The sequence below is a fragment of the Pocillopora damicornis genome, chromosome 5 (genome assembly GCF_964200805.1).
Source record: "Pocillopora damicornis chromosome 5, jaPocDami1.2, whole genome shotgun sequence".
NCBI classification, from domain to species: domain Eukaryota; kingdom Metazoa; phylum Cnidaria; class Anthozoa; order Scleractinia; family Pocilloporidae; genus Pocillopora; species Pocillopora damicornis.
In genome coordinates, this window is record NC_142674.1 from 22,666,814 (window position 1) to 22,681,268 (window position 14,455).

Here is a 14,455-nt window from a genome sequence, read left to right on the forward strand (position 1 = left end):
TAAATGTTTACGAGGTCTGATGGTGGCTCTGTTTTAGCTGGACAGAAATTAAGCTTTTCATTCTTACAGAATGCACTCAAAAAAGCAATTATTCGATGCCAGATATCTAACAGGATAGAATTTTTACTCGAGATTTAATGGTTTTCTCTTTTTTAGATGAAATAGCACATTATAGTCTTTCCGGTGTTTCCATATTCTGTTTGTCTAGACGTTATGATGATTGCATTAAAAACCTGCAGGACTTGCGATTTTCATGTGAATGTCATAATGGAGTTGGGGATAATTGAAAATTTATTGTTAGAAAGCAAAATGTCAAAGCTATATTGCACCACTCAAAGAGAGAAATACACTTTCAGACGAAGATCACAGAATCAGCAAATTTACAATTAACACTAACGATGCAGATCTATTCAGAAAGGTTTCTGACTGTCGCGCGGTGTTTTTCATAAACGAAAAGCGTAAGTAAATATTCTCTGCCTTTCTGATTTTTCTGCCATTTTCTCAACAAGTAGGCAATTTGTATCTTCATATGTTTACTAAATAAAAAAAATTTGTCGTAAGATTCTCTTGACAGATGCTATTTCAAGTCGTGTACCGATTTGCTTTCGTCTTGTTCTTGGCAAAGACGACTACTGAAGGAGCCGACCATGGCGTTTTCTTCCAAATCAAAGAAAACAGCTTTTTCGGTTTCAGTGAGGAAAGTCTCGTTTGGTCTGGCAAAACTGACTCTTTGCTTTCCTGTTCTGCTTTGTGTGGGCGGGAAACTTCTTGCAGAAGAGCAAACTTTTTAGGAAACCAAAGACTTTGTCACCTTCTTCGCGGCGAAATGCAAACAAGTTCAGCAGCTGGGCATCTTTACCAGCGAGATGGTTCTATATATTTAACAAAGGTATTTGCCATTGATGATATGTTGCAGTTTTAAGATGTAACTCAAAACACGATAATTTTAGCACTACCACCAACAAGTTCAACCCTCCTTCCTTCCCACCAAAGGGGAGGTTTCTTCACAGCGATCATGTTTACTTTCACCATCCTTTCACGAGAAAAACATTACGCAAAATGTAATTTTTGTTTAGGAAAAACTATGAACGTAACAGGACTTTGGAGTTTTATTTACATTGCTCTGTAAGTCCAAAGAAAGAGAAATATCTCTAAAGATCGACGTAAATAAATTGAGATGAATATTCGTTTCAAGCGTTAACCCTACGTCAGCTTTAAAAACTCTTTACGGTGACAGGTTTACATTAACGACTCAGTTGATAACACCAAAATATCTTGTGATACCCCCCACACGCGCAGCACCACAGTTTCCTCAGAAAGCATGCATGATCAAAGGAAGTTCATTCAATATCAGTTTCTCTATTCAAACACCCATAAAACGTTCGGTTAAAAGCGGAAGCCAAAAGTGTAAAGATGCACTGTGTGCCAATGGGTCTTTAGGAATTCCTTGAAAATGCACATGGCATGAAGTATGGATGTTAATTGAGATGTTTTGTCTAACGCCAATACAGGTTGACCTACCAAAACAATCCGGCTCATCCCAAGGTAAGACGGAGACGCAAATTGTTTGACTTGGTAACTATAACACTAATGTAAACTATCATTTAGCATTATCAACTGAGTTAATACCGTAAATTGGCCACCGTAAAGAGTTTCAAAGCCAGTTCGCAACGTCAGCTTTGAAACTCTATACAGTGGCCAATTTACGTTATCAATTTAGCTGATATTACCAAATTACCCTTTTGTACTCTCCCACCGACGCGGCACCATTAGGAAATATTTATGAAACCTAGTTTTAATCATTAAACATCTTGTCATCCTCTCTCTAAATTTCTTGGACCAGGTCAAACCACTCCTTTGCACTCTGGTTCAACAACAATTTAGTTGATATTACCAAATTACCCTTTTATACGCTCCCACCGACGTGGCACCATTAGGAAATATTTATGAAACCTAGTTTTAATCATTAAATATCTTATCATCCTCTCTCTAAATTTCTTGGACCAGGTCAAACCACTCCTTTACACTCTGGTTCAACCCGGCATTCAATTGGAAACTCGTGCCAGACCCTCCTCAGAAAATATCCCACTTTCCCTTCGGGTGTTTATTGGATTAATCCAAGTGGTGGATCTCAGGCCAATCCTTTCAAGGCTTACTGTGACATGGAAACTGATGGAGGAGGTTGGACTCTTGTATGGAGTTATTCCTTCACTAACTACAGTCATTTTAGGCGTAAATCAAATGCGATCATTCCGAGGCCAAATTGGCCGGTGAGATCTCAAGCGGATGTTCCTATCTCCACAACTCCTCCATTAAATGAAACAGACTACAACGCCATGAACTTTTCACTCTGGAGGCAACTCGGCAGACAGGTCCTCATCAAAAGCAACATAAACAATTGGCTGGTGTGTGATCCGGGAAGTGGCAGCTTGGTTGATTAGCAGGAAGGTGACGTCAACTGTACGATAATTAAACAGGTGCCGGATGATCCGAGTAACACGTTGGTTCCCTCCCTTTTTTTTCCAAACAAGTCGCCCCAAAGCCATGGACCACTGTTCTCCTTGAGTGGGCCGTGGAACACCGTGTACTACTATTTTGATGGCTCTACCATGAACCACTTTCCTACCCATGATCGTTCCGGAACAAATTCGCCCAACCAAATGAGAAATGTTGTAACTCCACATGGTAATATTCTTATTCGAGGCTTATAGCCAAGGCAGACTGTAATAAATTAATTCTCACACATATGACGAAGGCTGATTACTTTCTTCGTTCATATCAATAAACTACCTAGCAAACAAGTGATAAGAATCGAAGAAATGATCAGCTGTCTTATTCTATCTTGCATCAAATTCTGATATGCTTATAGAAGCGAAAAGTAAGAATTTTGCACCTAATATGAAATCTGACGCTTTAGGCATTTTCAAGGGTTAGACGAACACGAGCAAAGTGTTCGCTAGGTTCATCATGTAAAATCAATTGATTGTCCACCTGGATTCTTTTTTTTAGAGCAATTTTCAATTGGGTGTCGATATTTATCCACCATTGCTTTGTTTGTTTACAGACGATTCCCCGTAACTTGAGACTCTAAGAGAAACCGAAAAAGACTCTAATTACCTTGAAACAAAAGTGAACAGCTAGAAATAAGAAGAAAGTAGGGAGTGGGGAGGGAGAGGCAATATCATGCAATCATGCAAAAGCATGTAAAATCTAGGTATAAACCAATCCTAAGGCGAAATTCCTTTCGTGAAGGCGTTGAGGAAAAATTGTTAATAGATATTCCGGTGTATACACAATCAGGAACCGGTGAAACACATCGTTAAGTCCAATAACTGAATGAAACTGACAACCTGAAAGAGAGAGGTTTTAACTATGTGGTTTTGTGGCATCATTTGAAGAGGCCACCTCTGCGCATGCTCTAAACTTAGATGGCTCGGTGGGAACCCAGGCTAGGCAGTGCATCGACCAGCCTAAACGGTGGTAGTACCGTAAAAAGTGTTGTGGTGGTAAGGGGTGAAATGGAATGTTCGCTGTGTTCAATTGTTGGCATTTTAAGCAAAGTAAGTACTGGCGATAATGTTAGTCTTGAAAAGTGAGATAAGGATATGTAATATTATTTAAGGGCATTTTATGTACACTTAGTAACGTATAGTGTTGTAAATAAAGTTGGGAAAGTAGTAGTTAAAATTTTGACTTCAGTATGAAGGGATCGAATGAAAAGCGGCGGAAGTTAATAAAGATGTAATGCACTGTGATTAATGTATCCTTAAGACGCCAGTCATTACTATCGCCGGGGGTGAGAAGATGTTTGGTTGATTCACGATAAAATTCATTGGATCCCTAATAAGGCTCTGGAATGTTCCTATGATCCCCATAATTGACAGTTAATTGGCAGCCAATTCTTTTTATAGTCCTTCCTTTAGACTCTTTCTTGTTGTGCCATTCAGTTTTGACCCCACGGAGAAAGAGAATTGGTTAAACCACCTGCAAAATTGGCTGACATCAACTGTCAGGTCATCAATCACGTGACTGACACCTGCAAAGATACACCGGCATTCTCATTTTTTGAACGGATAGTAAACTGTGGACCGATTTTCAAAACCGTCAACCCGTACTATTATTTTAACGGTTCCACAGGGCGTAACTGGTTTGTCCATGATCAAGGAGCATTTCATTTGTTAAATTAGTTTATGAAAGTTAGTTGCTCTGTGATGAGCACCTGTTCCCGTTATCAGTATATTTCTTATTGCACATTTACCCATGGAAGGGCATACAAAACAGTCATAAGGAAAATTCAAGTGAAACGAATTCATATTACTTGATTAGTTTTCCTTGCTAAAACAGCTGGTAAAGACACAGAGAATTCCCAACCACTGATGATTTTTTAATAAATCAGCAATAACAAGATAGTACGTTCCCTTGAAAATACTGTCAAATAAAATAATTATTACAATTTGATTAAATTGATTTTATGTTAATAAAACGTTGTCTGGTCTTGTCAATATCGTAAACCTTTTCGTAATAGGGATTGATCGCGATCTTTAAGTTAGGTCACTATAGATTCTCGCTTCCTCAAATTCAAATCATTCATTGACGAACCTAAGATTTTTTCTCGTATCACAAAATTACCACTTGACTCTCCTCCGCGAATATTCTGACAGAACGTTACAATTTAATCAATATACTTGCCGCTGTTCCCTAGGGCAAAATCCTTGTTTTTCGGACTGTATATTTAATTTTTATAAATTTTTGCGATGTTATTGTTTCTACTTTATCAGACTTTATTAAACAAACAAAAGACATCAAGAAAAAAAAGCCGAACGAAAAGCAAAATAGAAATCATTAAAAATCACAGGGAGGGATCCTTTCATTTTTCTAGCAAATTCTCGGCACTATTTGGTATCTGTACATTTAGCCTGCCCTTTTTAGCACGTTTTATAACTGTAGCCAACAATCTGCAACATCATCAAACTTGTAAATGATCCAATTCTCTCGCTGAATTATGCAAGCCTTGCTTTTTTATTTCCATTCAGGAAAGTAACTCCTCTTTGCGAGGTGTTTAATACAAAAGGCTGTGTTTTCATGATCAGTTTTAATTTTGTCTCTTACCAATTTTCTTTTTTTCAGCCTTCCGGTATTTCCATATTCTGTTTACCTAAAAGTCATGATAATTGCATTATAAACCTGCAAGACTTGTGCATTTCATTTAAATGTCAAAATAGAGTTGTGGAGTAATTGGAAACGTGTTGTTAAGAAAACAAACTGTCAAAGCTGTATTGCTGTATCCAAATAGAAAAATAGAACGGTCAAGCGAAGATCACGGAATCATTATTTGCTAAGGGAATTTTATGCAAAGTTACTTTTTCTTCTTTACTGCTTTAAAATTTCATCCAATAAATCCTAAGGCTATAGACCGTTACTCTCTTGGAGCATGCGCTGAAGCGGGTCTTGCTATCAATTGGATAGTTGCTCTGGAGATCATTGGCTTACACGTGATGCTAGTGGAGAGTCGAGCTCAACCAAGTGAAAAATGATTGTTCGATCTTGAAAAAATTATCAAACATGTATTAATATATGTAATAAATGTAATAAATAAAAGGAAAAATATCAGGTTGAAAGGACTGGTTAACAAATAACATATTAAATCATCTCTACAAAAGCAGGCCTTACTTTTTCATTTGCACTCAAAAAAGTACTTTTTCTTTGCCAGGTGTTTCAAACAAAAAAGATGTGTTTTCATCTCCAGTTTTAATTTTATCTCCCACCAATTCTTTTTATTTTTAAATTTGCATTTTAAATTATTTTCTTCTTCGCTGAACTGTTTCATAAAAGAGCTTATCGCAACCTTTCCGGTATTTCCATATTCTGTTTACCTAGAAGTCGTGATAATTGCATTATAGACCTGTATGGTGGCCGAGAACTGCCAATAGAAAAATCCGCATTTTTGAAAGAAAATTGTTTTCTTTTTTATTTTGATTTACATTTTTTTTTATTTTTCAATTTATTTTTTTATTTTTAAAATAGAGTGAAAGTAAAATCAATTGAAATAAAAATAAAATAAAATAAAACCAAAGTAAAATAAAATAAAACCAAAGTAAAATAAAATAAAACCAAAGTAAAATAAAATAAAACCAAAGTAAAATAAAATAAAACCAAAGTAAAATAAAATAAAACCAAAGTAAAATAAAATAAAACCAAAGTAAAATAAAATAAAACCAAAGTAAAATAAAATGAAATTATTCGACCCAACCGATAGCTGCCACTACCAGCATGCATTGCGTGCGTTACTGTCACACGCTCGAGTTCATCATGGCCGATGCATGGAAGAGGCTCAATGAAATAGTTAAAGCAAAGCGTACCAAAAAAAACCAGCCCAAGGACCATCGAAGGAAAGATGAACTGACAGTTCAACGTTTGTCAGCAGAAGTTTCTGGAAAGGCCCAAAAGTATACAAGGATTGGGCCAAGAGAGTTTGTTCCCTTCGACGAAACGGAGGAATTGACCATTGGTAATATCAAGAGCGCTTGTGAGAGGCATTTTCTACAAAAAATCGGAAAGAATCTCGTATGTGATATCTTAGCAGGAGAACAGGGCCCATCGTGCAAGACTCTTGCCCAAATACCGGACTTAAAGGTTGTATACGTCCGCTTCATTCCAGATCCAGCTGATGAAGGCGATGTCAACAGCACCCAGAATTCCACGAGAAAGAAGAAGGACGCAACTGGAGAGTCCTCGACTTATACCGAATTTAATCCTCCGCCGTCAAAATCAAGGTCAAGCCCCAGTAAACTTATGCATTCGAGACAGAAATTACCCACACAAGCAGCGGGCACAAAAAGTACGTATTACCCTCGAAGTTTATCAATTTCTGAGATGATCAAACTTGGCAAAATCAACACAAATACCGCCACTACTATTGTGAGAATTTTCAGATTCGATATGGAAGTTTTGTCGTGGTCCAAAGTTCCAACCACTGTCGAGTTCTATGAGGATAAAGAGGCAATCGGAACTGGCGGATTCCGTAAAGCATTCAAAGCAACATCCAAACATCCAGAATTTGTTGCGACAACGTGGGTGATTAAGCACTATCTACCAAGTGCTTTAAAGTGCATCTCGGATACCGGTCAAACTATCGAGCAACACAACCGCAAGGTTGTTCAGATGCATCTCCTAGCTAGGAATTTTGCTTCGCAACTTGAGGCAGAAATCAAGGAGGAAAGCGAGGTTTTTGGAACTGCATTTAGATATGGAAAGATCTTTCATGGAGAAACAGACGAGGGGGAGTATGTTACAGTCGAAGAATTTATCCCTGACCAGTTTAAGAAGTACGTAAACAACACTGGCCAAACCTGTGTCGATCCTACAGATGAGATGGCCCAGAAGGCAGAGTGTTTGACACACTTCACGTATGAGAGATCAAAGAAAAAACTTATGCTAGTTGACATCCAGGGAAGTGGATATGACTTATTTGACCCAGAAATTGCTTCTACAGATTTACTGGACGATGATGACAAGCAATACCTGTATTATACTGGAAATCTTTCCAAAGTAGCAATTTCAACATTTGTGAAAGAGCACACTTGTAGTTTGTTCTGTAACTTGCTTGGCCTACCAGCAATAGAAAATTAAGGGGCAACTCAAGCTGCTATAAAATTGTGAACATTGAGACATTGTTGACAAAACTTGATACACTGTTTACAAAATAGCTAGTTCACATAAAATCCCATGGTTACATATGATAATTTACAGGGCAGTCATAATTTGTTTCCAGGGGTGGGCTGCAGGATTGTGATATTAACCAACCTTGTTGTTGCTGAATTCACCCTCAAGCAGATATGTTTTCATGTACCCCAATTTAGGACACCAAAAAACCTGCTCTTGTTAATGTTTCTCCTCAACCCACCATGTGAGGATTGATGGTTAAAATTTGTATTATTTGTATTAGTAGGGTGCATAGTTTTTCTTGTTTCTGCTGCCCTTTCGATGTTACTGTTATTGCCATCAGTGTTATTGTTCGTTCCAGTTTATTTCCACAAAGGTTATGGATATCATGTTCAGATACATTATCATTCGATGAATTTGTTGTCTATGGCTGCACAAAGTTCATAGTAACAAAATGGAGGATGTGGGAGAAAACATGCTGCTTTCACTATAAAAATAGAGTCAAGGACATAACACCATGGATAAACAGTGGAGTTATTACAAAGAAAAATTTCTCTTTAGGAAAAGAAATGCTTCCTTGCAATCAGCAGGTTTCAAATGGTCAGTGTCAATGATTCGTTCACACTCTGCTCTGAACTCAGGGGCGAGAAAGTCATCATCAACAGTAAGGATGCCTGACTGGACAGCAGCTTCTTTTAGTTGATCATCAGTTACTTGAAGACCTGCAAATTGCCAATAGAAAACAATGTTAGCATTCATCATCTAGTGTGACTGGCAGTGTCAGCACCACATTAGGTTTTTATAGATATGCGACTTTCAGGCCCAAAGATTTTAGCAACAAATAATTTCCTTCTGGGCAATAAAATTATGCCTTGAAATTTCTACAAATAAATTATCATTGGTTGATTGTTGAAGCATTATAACTATGCCATAGTTCACTTTGAATAAAACAGAAATATCCCAAAACCAGTTTTGACAAAACCTTATTTTTTTACCGCATTCTTCAAGCCCATATTTCTGAGGAAAACTGTAAATATGGTTTGGGACCCCATCTGGTAAAACTGTGTCCTTCTGGGCTCTGATCCTGTGGGAATTACACACCATCTCCTTGAATGTATCTAGCTCTCTCTGAACCACAGGAACCATAATAAAAGAAAGAAGCTTCCTATGTAGGAAAACAAAATAAGCAAAGGTAACAAACACCTTGGTGTATAGGTAGTTTCAATTACAATATATAAGCCAGCAAGTTTTTTTTTTTTGGGGGGGGGGGGGGATTCCCTAACTAAAATTTTTCCTGGGCCCCCTCAACCATATCTATTTGACTCGAGTATATATAAGCTTTAGGGGGAGGGGATGTGTTATTGCATTCACACAGAAATTAATTAATTTGCTATTAAAAATGTATGTATATTAACTTTAGGCAAAATAATGTTTATGTTGATTGAGCTTTCAATCACCCACGTGCCATGCCCTAGCAAAACTGCAACATATTCTAAAACAATAACTCAATGTCACTTTTGGAGTTTAAAAACAAACCTTGAAATGAATAGCCTGTGTATGTGTGCGTGTGGGTGGAGGTGGAGGGGGGAGACTTGCCCATTCTCACCTGTCAATATCATCATGTGGGTCATAATGCCCTTGATCTTTAAGCCATCTTAACTGACTTTTGAAAAATTTTTCCATTCTTTCGTGTAATTCTTTCCACCATCTTTCGATCTAGAGGAAAACGTTTTTTTAAATGACATTTTGTGAAATGAGCATTTGCCGGAAATCAGATGATAGGGTGGATTAAAATATTACTTGTTACTGAGGGAATGATGAAATAACAAACAACAATAATACTTTTCCTGGCACTCAAATAAAGTCACCGAAAGACTCGTTGACTAATTTGGCACACTCACATAATATAATTAGACAGCACTTGAGAGATGAGCTTACTTACTTGGTTTGAAGTTGATGGACCATACAAAATTGTGTCTGCAGGATCCACAACGTCAGTGTGATGTCTACGAAGAAAGGCATGAATTGTGGCCATGGTGCCTGTTTCTGTACCTTTGTCTGATCATCGCAGGAATTACCTTGGTCTCCATTATATGCTCCAAGTACCAACGACCAATCAATTGCGGGTCACAGTTCTTATTCCAAACTCGCAACCATAGCAGCTTTCTGCTGGCTGTATCTAAGCAGCCATAAATAGCAATCGGAAAAGTGGAATTTTGGAAACCCATTAATTTATCATGACCGTCCAGGGAGTGGACCCAGTTTGGTCCTTTCGAAGAGAAGTTTCCTTTCTTTCGCCTTGCCTTCTTAGCTCCAACGCCTCCGCGAGCAGCAAGTCCATCGGGGTCAAGATCAGACATCACATCGTTAACTTGATCTCGCGTAACTAACAAGTCATATTTTTGTCTTATTTTCTTGTGCATGCTTCTATATCCCAATAGCTTTCCTGGTCCTTCCAATTCCTTTTTAACAGCCTCTTTAACATCTTCAACCGAAACAGTGTCATCCCTGTAATAAACTTCGAAATGGCGTAAACGTCTGTCGAGTGTTCGGATACTCCAGGCGTATTGAGGAAAGTCTCTCCGTAAAAAATCGATCGCTTCTTCGCGTTTGAGGCCTTGTTTGACATACTTCTGCAGTGCACCTTTAAGGGGATCGTCTTCTTTCCACGATGAAACCCTGCTATCCGCCATTTTCGAGAACAGTCCCTATATTCCCGCCATTTTGGATCTTTACGATGCACGCAATGCATGCTGGTAGTGGCAGCTCTCGGCTGGGTCGAATAATTTCATTTTATTTTACTTTGGTTTTATTTTATTTTACTTTGGTTTTATTTTATTTTATTTTTATTTCAATTGATTTTACTTTCACTCTATTTTAAAAATAAAAAAATAAATTGAAAAATAAAAAAAATGTAAATCAAAATAAAAAAGAAAACAATTTTCTTTCAAAAATGCGGATTTTTCTATTGGCAGTTCTCGGCCATCATAGACCTGCAGGACTTTTGTTTTCAATTAAATGTCAAAATAGAGTTGTGGGGTAATTGGAAACTTATCGCTAAGAAAACAAAAGGTCAAGGCTGTATTATTATACTTAAATAGACAAATACAATTCAGACGAAGATCACGGAATCAATAATAAATTTACAATTGGTACTAACGGTGCAAACTTATACACAAAGGTTTGAGCGTGTCGCGCGCTGTTTTTGTTAAAATCAAAGGGTGGGTTAAAATTTCTCTCCCTTTCTGTCTTGTCAGACAATTTTGTCTGAAGGCAGGTAATTTATATGATCCATACATTTACTAATCATAAGTTTGTCCTAAGATTCTCTCGACAGATGTTTCCGCAGGTCGAGTACCTATTTTTAGTCGTCTTGTTCTCGGCGGCAAAGACAACTGAAGGAGCCGAAAATGGCGTTTTCTTTCAAATCAAAGAAAATACTTTTTTCAGCTACAGAGAAGAAAGCCTCTTTTGGTCTGGAGAAACTGATTCTTTGCTTTCCTGTTCGGTTTTGTGTGCGAGACAAGCTTCGTGCTGAAGTGCAAACTTTCTGGAAAACCCAGGACTTTGTTACCTTCTTGGCGGCGAAATGCAAACAAGTTCAGCAACTGAGCGGCTATTAAAGCGAGATGGCTCTTTCTATCTAACAAAGATATTTGGCATTGATGACATGGCATTTTTTTCGGTGACACCATCCGATAATGTACACCTTATCACGAACAAGTTCGTACTAGCAGAAAAAACTAGTACCGTTAAAATAAAAGGACAAATTTTGTTTCGTCTGCTACATCCGCACTAAAAATTTTAAAGCCGTCAAATTCCGTCAGCGGCCGATCTATTCATAAGACCAGCCAGCATAGTTTGCCAAGGGGTTTCACCCCCAATCTGCGCTTGTAAAATGTTTATGATGATTTGCCAAATTAAACAATTGCCAAAATAAACAATTTTTTCGCTAGTGCGGAATGGCCTTAATCCTCTTTCCTAGCTGCAGTACGGAGATTTTTTGACAACGATAAGGATAACTACTATGATCATTTTATAAAACAAGAACACCGCAAACTTTTTGACTTAGCTCATCAGATCTACGTAAGAGACTTGGTCGGACGTTTAAAGTAATTTGCGCTTTAGCAGGAAAAAAGCTGAAACATGAGAGGACATTTGTGGAGGGACGCGAATGAGTTGAGATGAGACCTTATAAGAAAAAGTTAAGACGACAAGACCCACAGAAGCTCGTCTTAGCATCAAGATCATAATTTAAAACTTTATGAAACGTTCAGTTTTAAGCAGAAGCCACCAACAACTGAAATAAGACCACAGTCGCCCGGTGAACCTTCAACAATTTCGTACATATGCGCATGACACAAAGTACGGATACTAACTATAAATGTCTTGTTTAACTCCAATTCAGGTTCACCTTGCTGAAAGAGCTGATTCACCCCGAGGTGAGAGTTACAAATTCAGTATTATTAACGTAAGTAACCCGAGCGCTAATGTAAATTACTACCCATAGCTATTGGACAAATCTTGATGCACCAAGATAAACTTGGATCTTTTATAATTTTCAATTTCTTCATTTCCACCACGTTTTGGTGTCCTCCATGTTCTTCCCTCTTCCATTATCCTTCCTGGCCTATTGCTGCCAATTTTAGTTGTTTTTTTTTTGCACTGAATACTTTTTCCTTATTTTCTATTGTCATTAAAATAAAACACAAAAATTGGGACACTTACACAGCTACTTAGAAAGGTTTCGAATGTCCTTGTGGTCGTTCGTTCACCTATTGGATCATTTATTTACGAGGTTAATGTTGAGGAAATGATTGAGTTTGAATCCTAATTGTCTGAAACAGCTCAACGGAATTAAAAAAAAAAAACACAAAAAAGAAAGAAAAAATCCAAGTTAGAACGCATGCCAAAAAACATTGGGCCGGTGTGTAAGTCTAGATCCTTTTAAATTGCTCAGTAACATAATATTGGTTCTTGTTTGATGTTCGTGACTGAATTTAGGTCGCCAGCTCTATTTTCCCTTACAAGGCTCTAGCACATACAAAAGATACTTTACTAGACTTACTTTCAATTTTCAACTTTATGGCTATAGAGCAAAACACTTCTCTACCCGCTGGTTCTAACCAGCACTCAGCAGTAACCTCATGCCAGACTCTCCTCAAACAGTCTCCTGCAACGTCCACTGGTGTTTATTGGATCGATCCTGATGGTGGATCCAAGGCCAACGCTTTCAAGGCTTACTGTGACATGGATACGAATGGAGGGGGCTGGACATTAGTATGGAGCTATTCCTTTACTAACTACACTCATTTTAACAATGATTCAAATGCGATCACTCCTAGGCCAAATTGGCCGGTCAAAAATGAAGGGAATGTTCCAATCTCCACAATTTCTCCATTAAATGACACAGACTACAATGCCATGAACTTCTCACTCTGGAAAACACTCGGTAGACAGATCCTCATCAAAAGCGACATAAACAACTGGCTGTTGTGTCATCCGGCAGATGGCAGCCTGGTTGATTGGCAGAAAGGTGACGTCAACTGTACAATCACCAAATACGTGGCTGACCTAAGAGCATCAGCTTCGGCGCCTTCCAAGTTTTCACCATATATCAACTATGGACCAATGTTCCATTCGAGTGGGCGCTGGAACAGCTCCTTTTATTATTTCAATAGTTACACGTGCAAATATTGGCCTACCCATGATCCTTGTGGAAAAAATAGGCCAAACCAAAAGAAAAATGTTCTTGATCCACACGGTAACATTTATATTCGAGCTGAGTAGCAAAGACAGACAATGAGAAATCTTTACGCACGTATCATCTAGAGGACCTTGAGGGTATTAAACTGATAGAACTCTAAATTCTTCTATCGTAATTACTGAGAAAACCCCATCAGAAGAGAGAATTTTGGATCAGATCTTGGAGGCTGAAGGTCCAAGCTTGGTTCACTCTCGTAAGTTGACAGCAAGCAAGACACCAGTTACGCTCATCATGTGAGGTCGGGGGATTATCTTTCAGAATTTTACTTTCCCATGGAACTTTCGATAATTCAAATCACTTCGCGAAACTTTGACTTGATTAGGTTCCAATTTCTTCTTTGTTGTTGTACAACAAAATTTAAGCTCTCTATAAGGCTGACTCTATATTGACTTGTGCTCGAATGTATAGGAGAGAAGCTGCTTGTAAAGAAGCAAATTTCTTGGCGAACAAAACCACCCATTCGCTTTTTGACGAAGGACAACAGGCAAGAAAGGTGGAAATATTTGTAAAACGGGATGGTTCTTTCTATATAGAAAAGGTATTTCTAGAATTTTGTAGATTTTACAGATTAATGTAAGTTGTGTTACCATTTCTTTCTTTACTCCCTGCGATTACAAAGAAGTGGAGTGAGAGCCGGATGTTTTGGGTAGTTTTATGCAATGGCAATTTTTTATACAACTTGTTCATGTTTCAATTTAGTTTTCACTGTCCTTTTCATTAAGTAGGAAATAAAATTCTTCTCATGTCCGTAATGTCACACAGCCGCTGTAACCTGATCAATAAAAGATCCTTAAAAGATGGGAGTCGGCATGTTTTATCGAGTCCGTTTTGTAATTATGTTTATTTTACATCTGTATCAATACATTTTCAAGTTTCGGTTGCCTAAAAAAAATACTTCTCTTTTCATGTTGTGCCCGTCTACTCTGAATCAGATTACTTAAAATGACCCTTGGACAATTTTCCAACTATTGACTAAAACATTAGACGAGAGAACGGCAGAAAAGGAAAGGTGATAAAATTTAAGTT

General features: G+C 37.9%; 3 protein-coding genes and 1 pseudogene across 4 annotated transcripts in view; 3 read left to right on the forward strand and 1 right to left on the reverse strand.

The window, feature by feature from the left end:
- Positions 1-14,455, forward strand: part of LOC113685968 (uncharacterized) — a 32,812-nt gene that overhangs the window by 9,919 nt on the left and 8,438 nt on the right. The window lies entirely within an intron of this gene.
- On the forward strand, positions 403-2,749 carry LOC149045998 (uncharacterized). The gene is made up of 3 exons (XM_089206324.1): positions 403-889; positions 1,512-1,545; positions 2,008-2,749. The coding sequence occupies exons 1-3, from the start codon at positions 575-577 to the stop codon at positions 2,439-2,441; spliced, it is 783 nt and encodes a 260-aa protein (XP_089062450.1). The 5' UTR covers positions 403-574; the 3' UTR covers positions 2,442-2,749.
- Positions 8,008-10,361, reverse strand: LOC149045999 (uncharacterized; annotated as a pseudogene). The gene is made up of 4 exons (XR_016186568.1): positions 9,605-10,361; positions 9,269-9,378; positions 8,658-8,827; positions 8,008-8,384 (listed from the first exon to the last, which is right to left on the reverse strand). The product of XR_016186568.1 is annotated as an uncharacterized LOC149045999 (transcript).
- LOC149046000 (collagen alpha-2(V) chain-like) lies at positions 10,784-13,790 on the forward strand. The gene is made up of 2 exons (XM_089206325.1): positions 10,784-12,104; positions 12,758-13,790. Exons 1-2 carry the CDS (start codon positions 12,047-12,049, stop codon positions 13,450-13,452), a joined length of 753 nt encoding a protein of 250 aa, XP_089062451.1. The 5' UTR covers positions 10,784-12,046; the 3' UTR covers positions 13,453-13,790.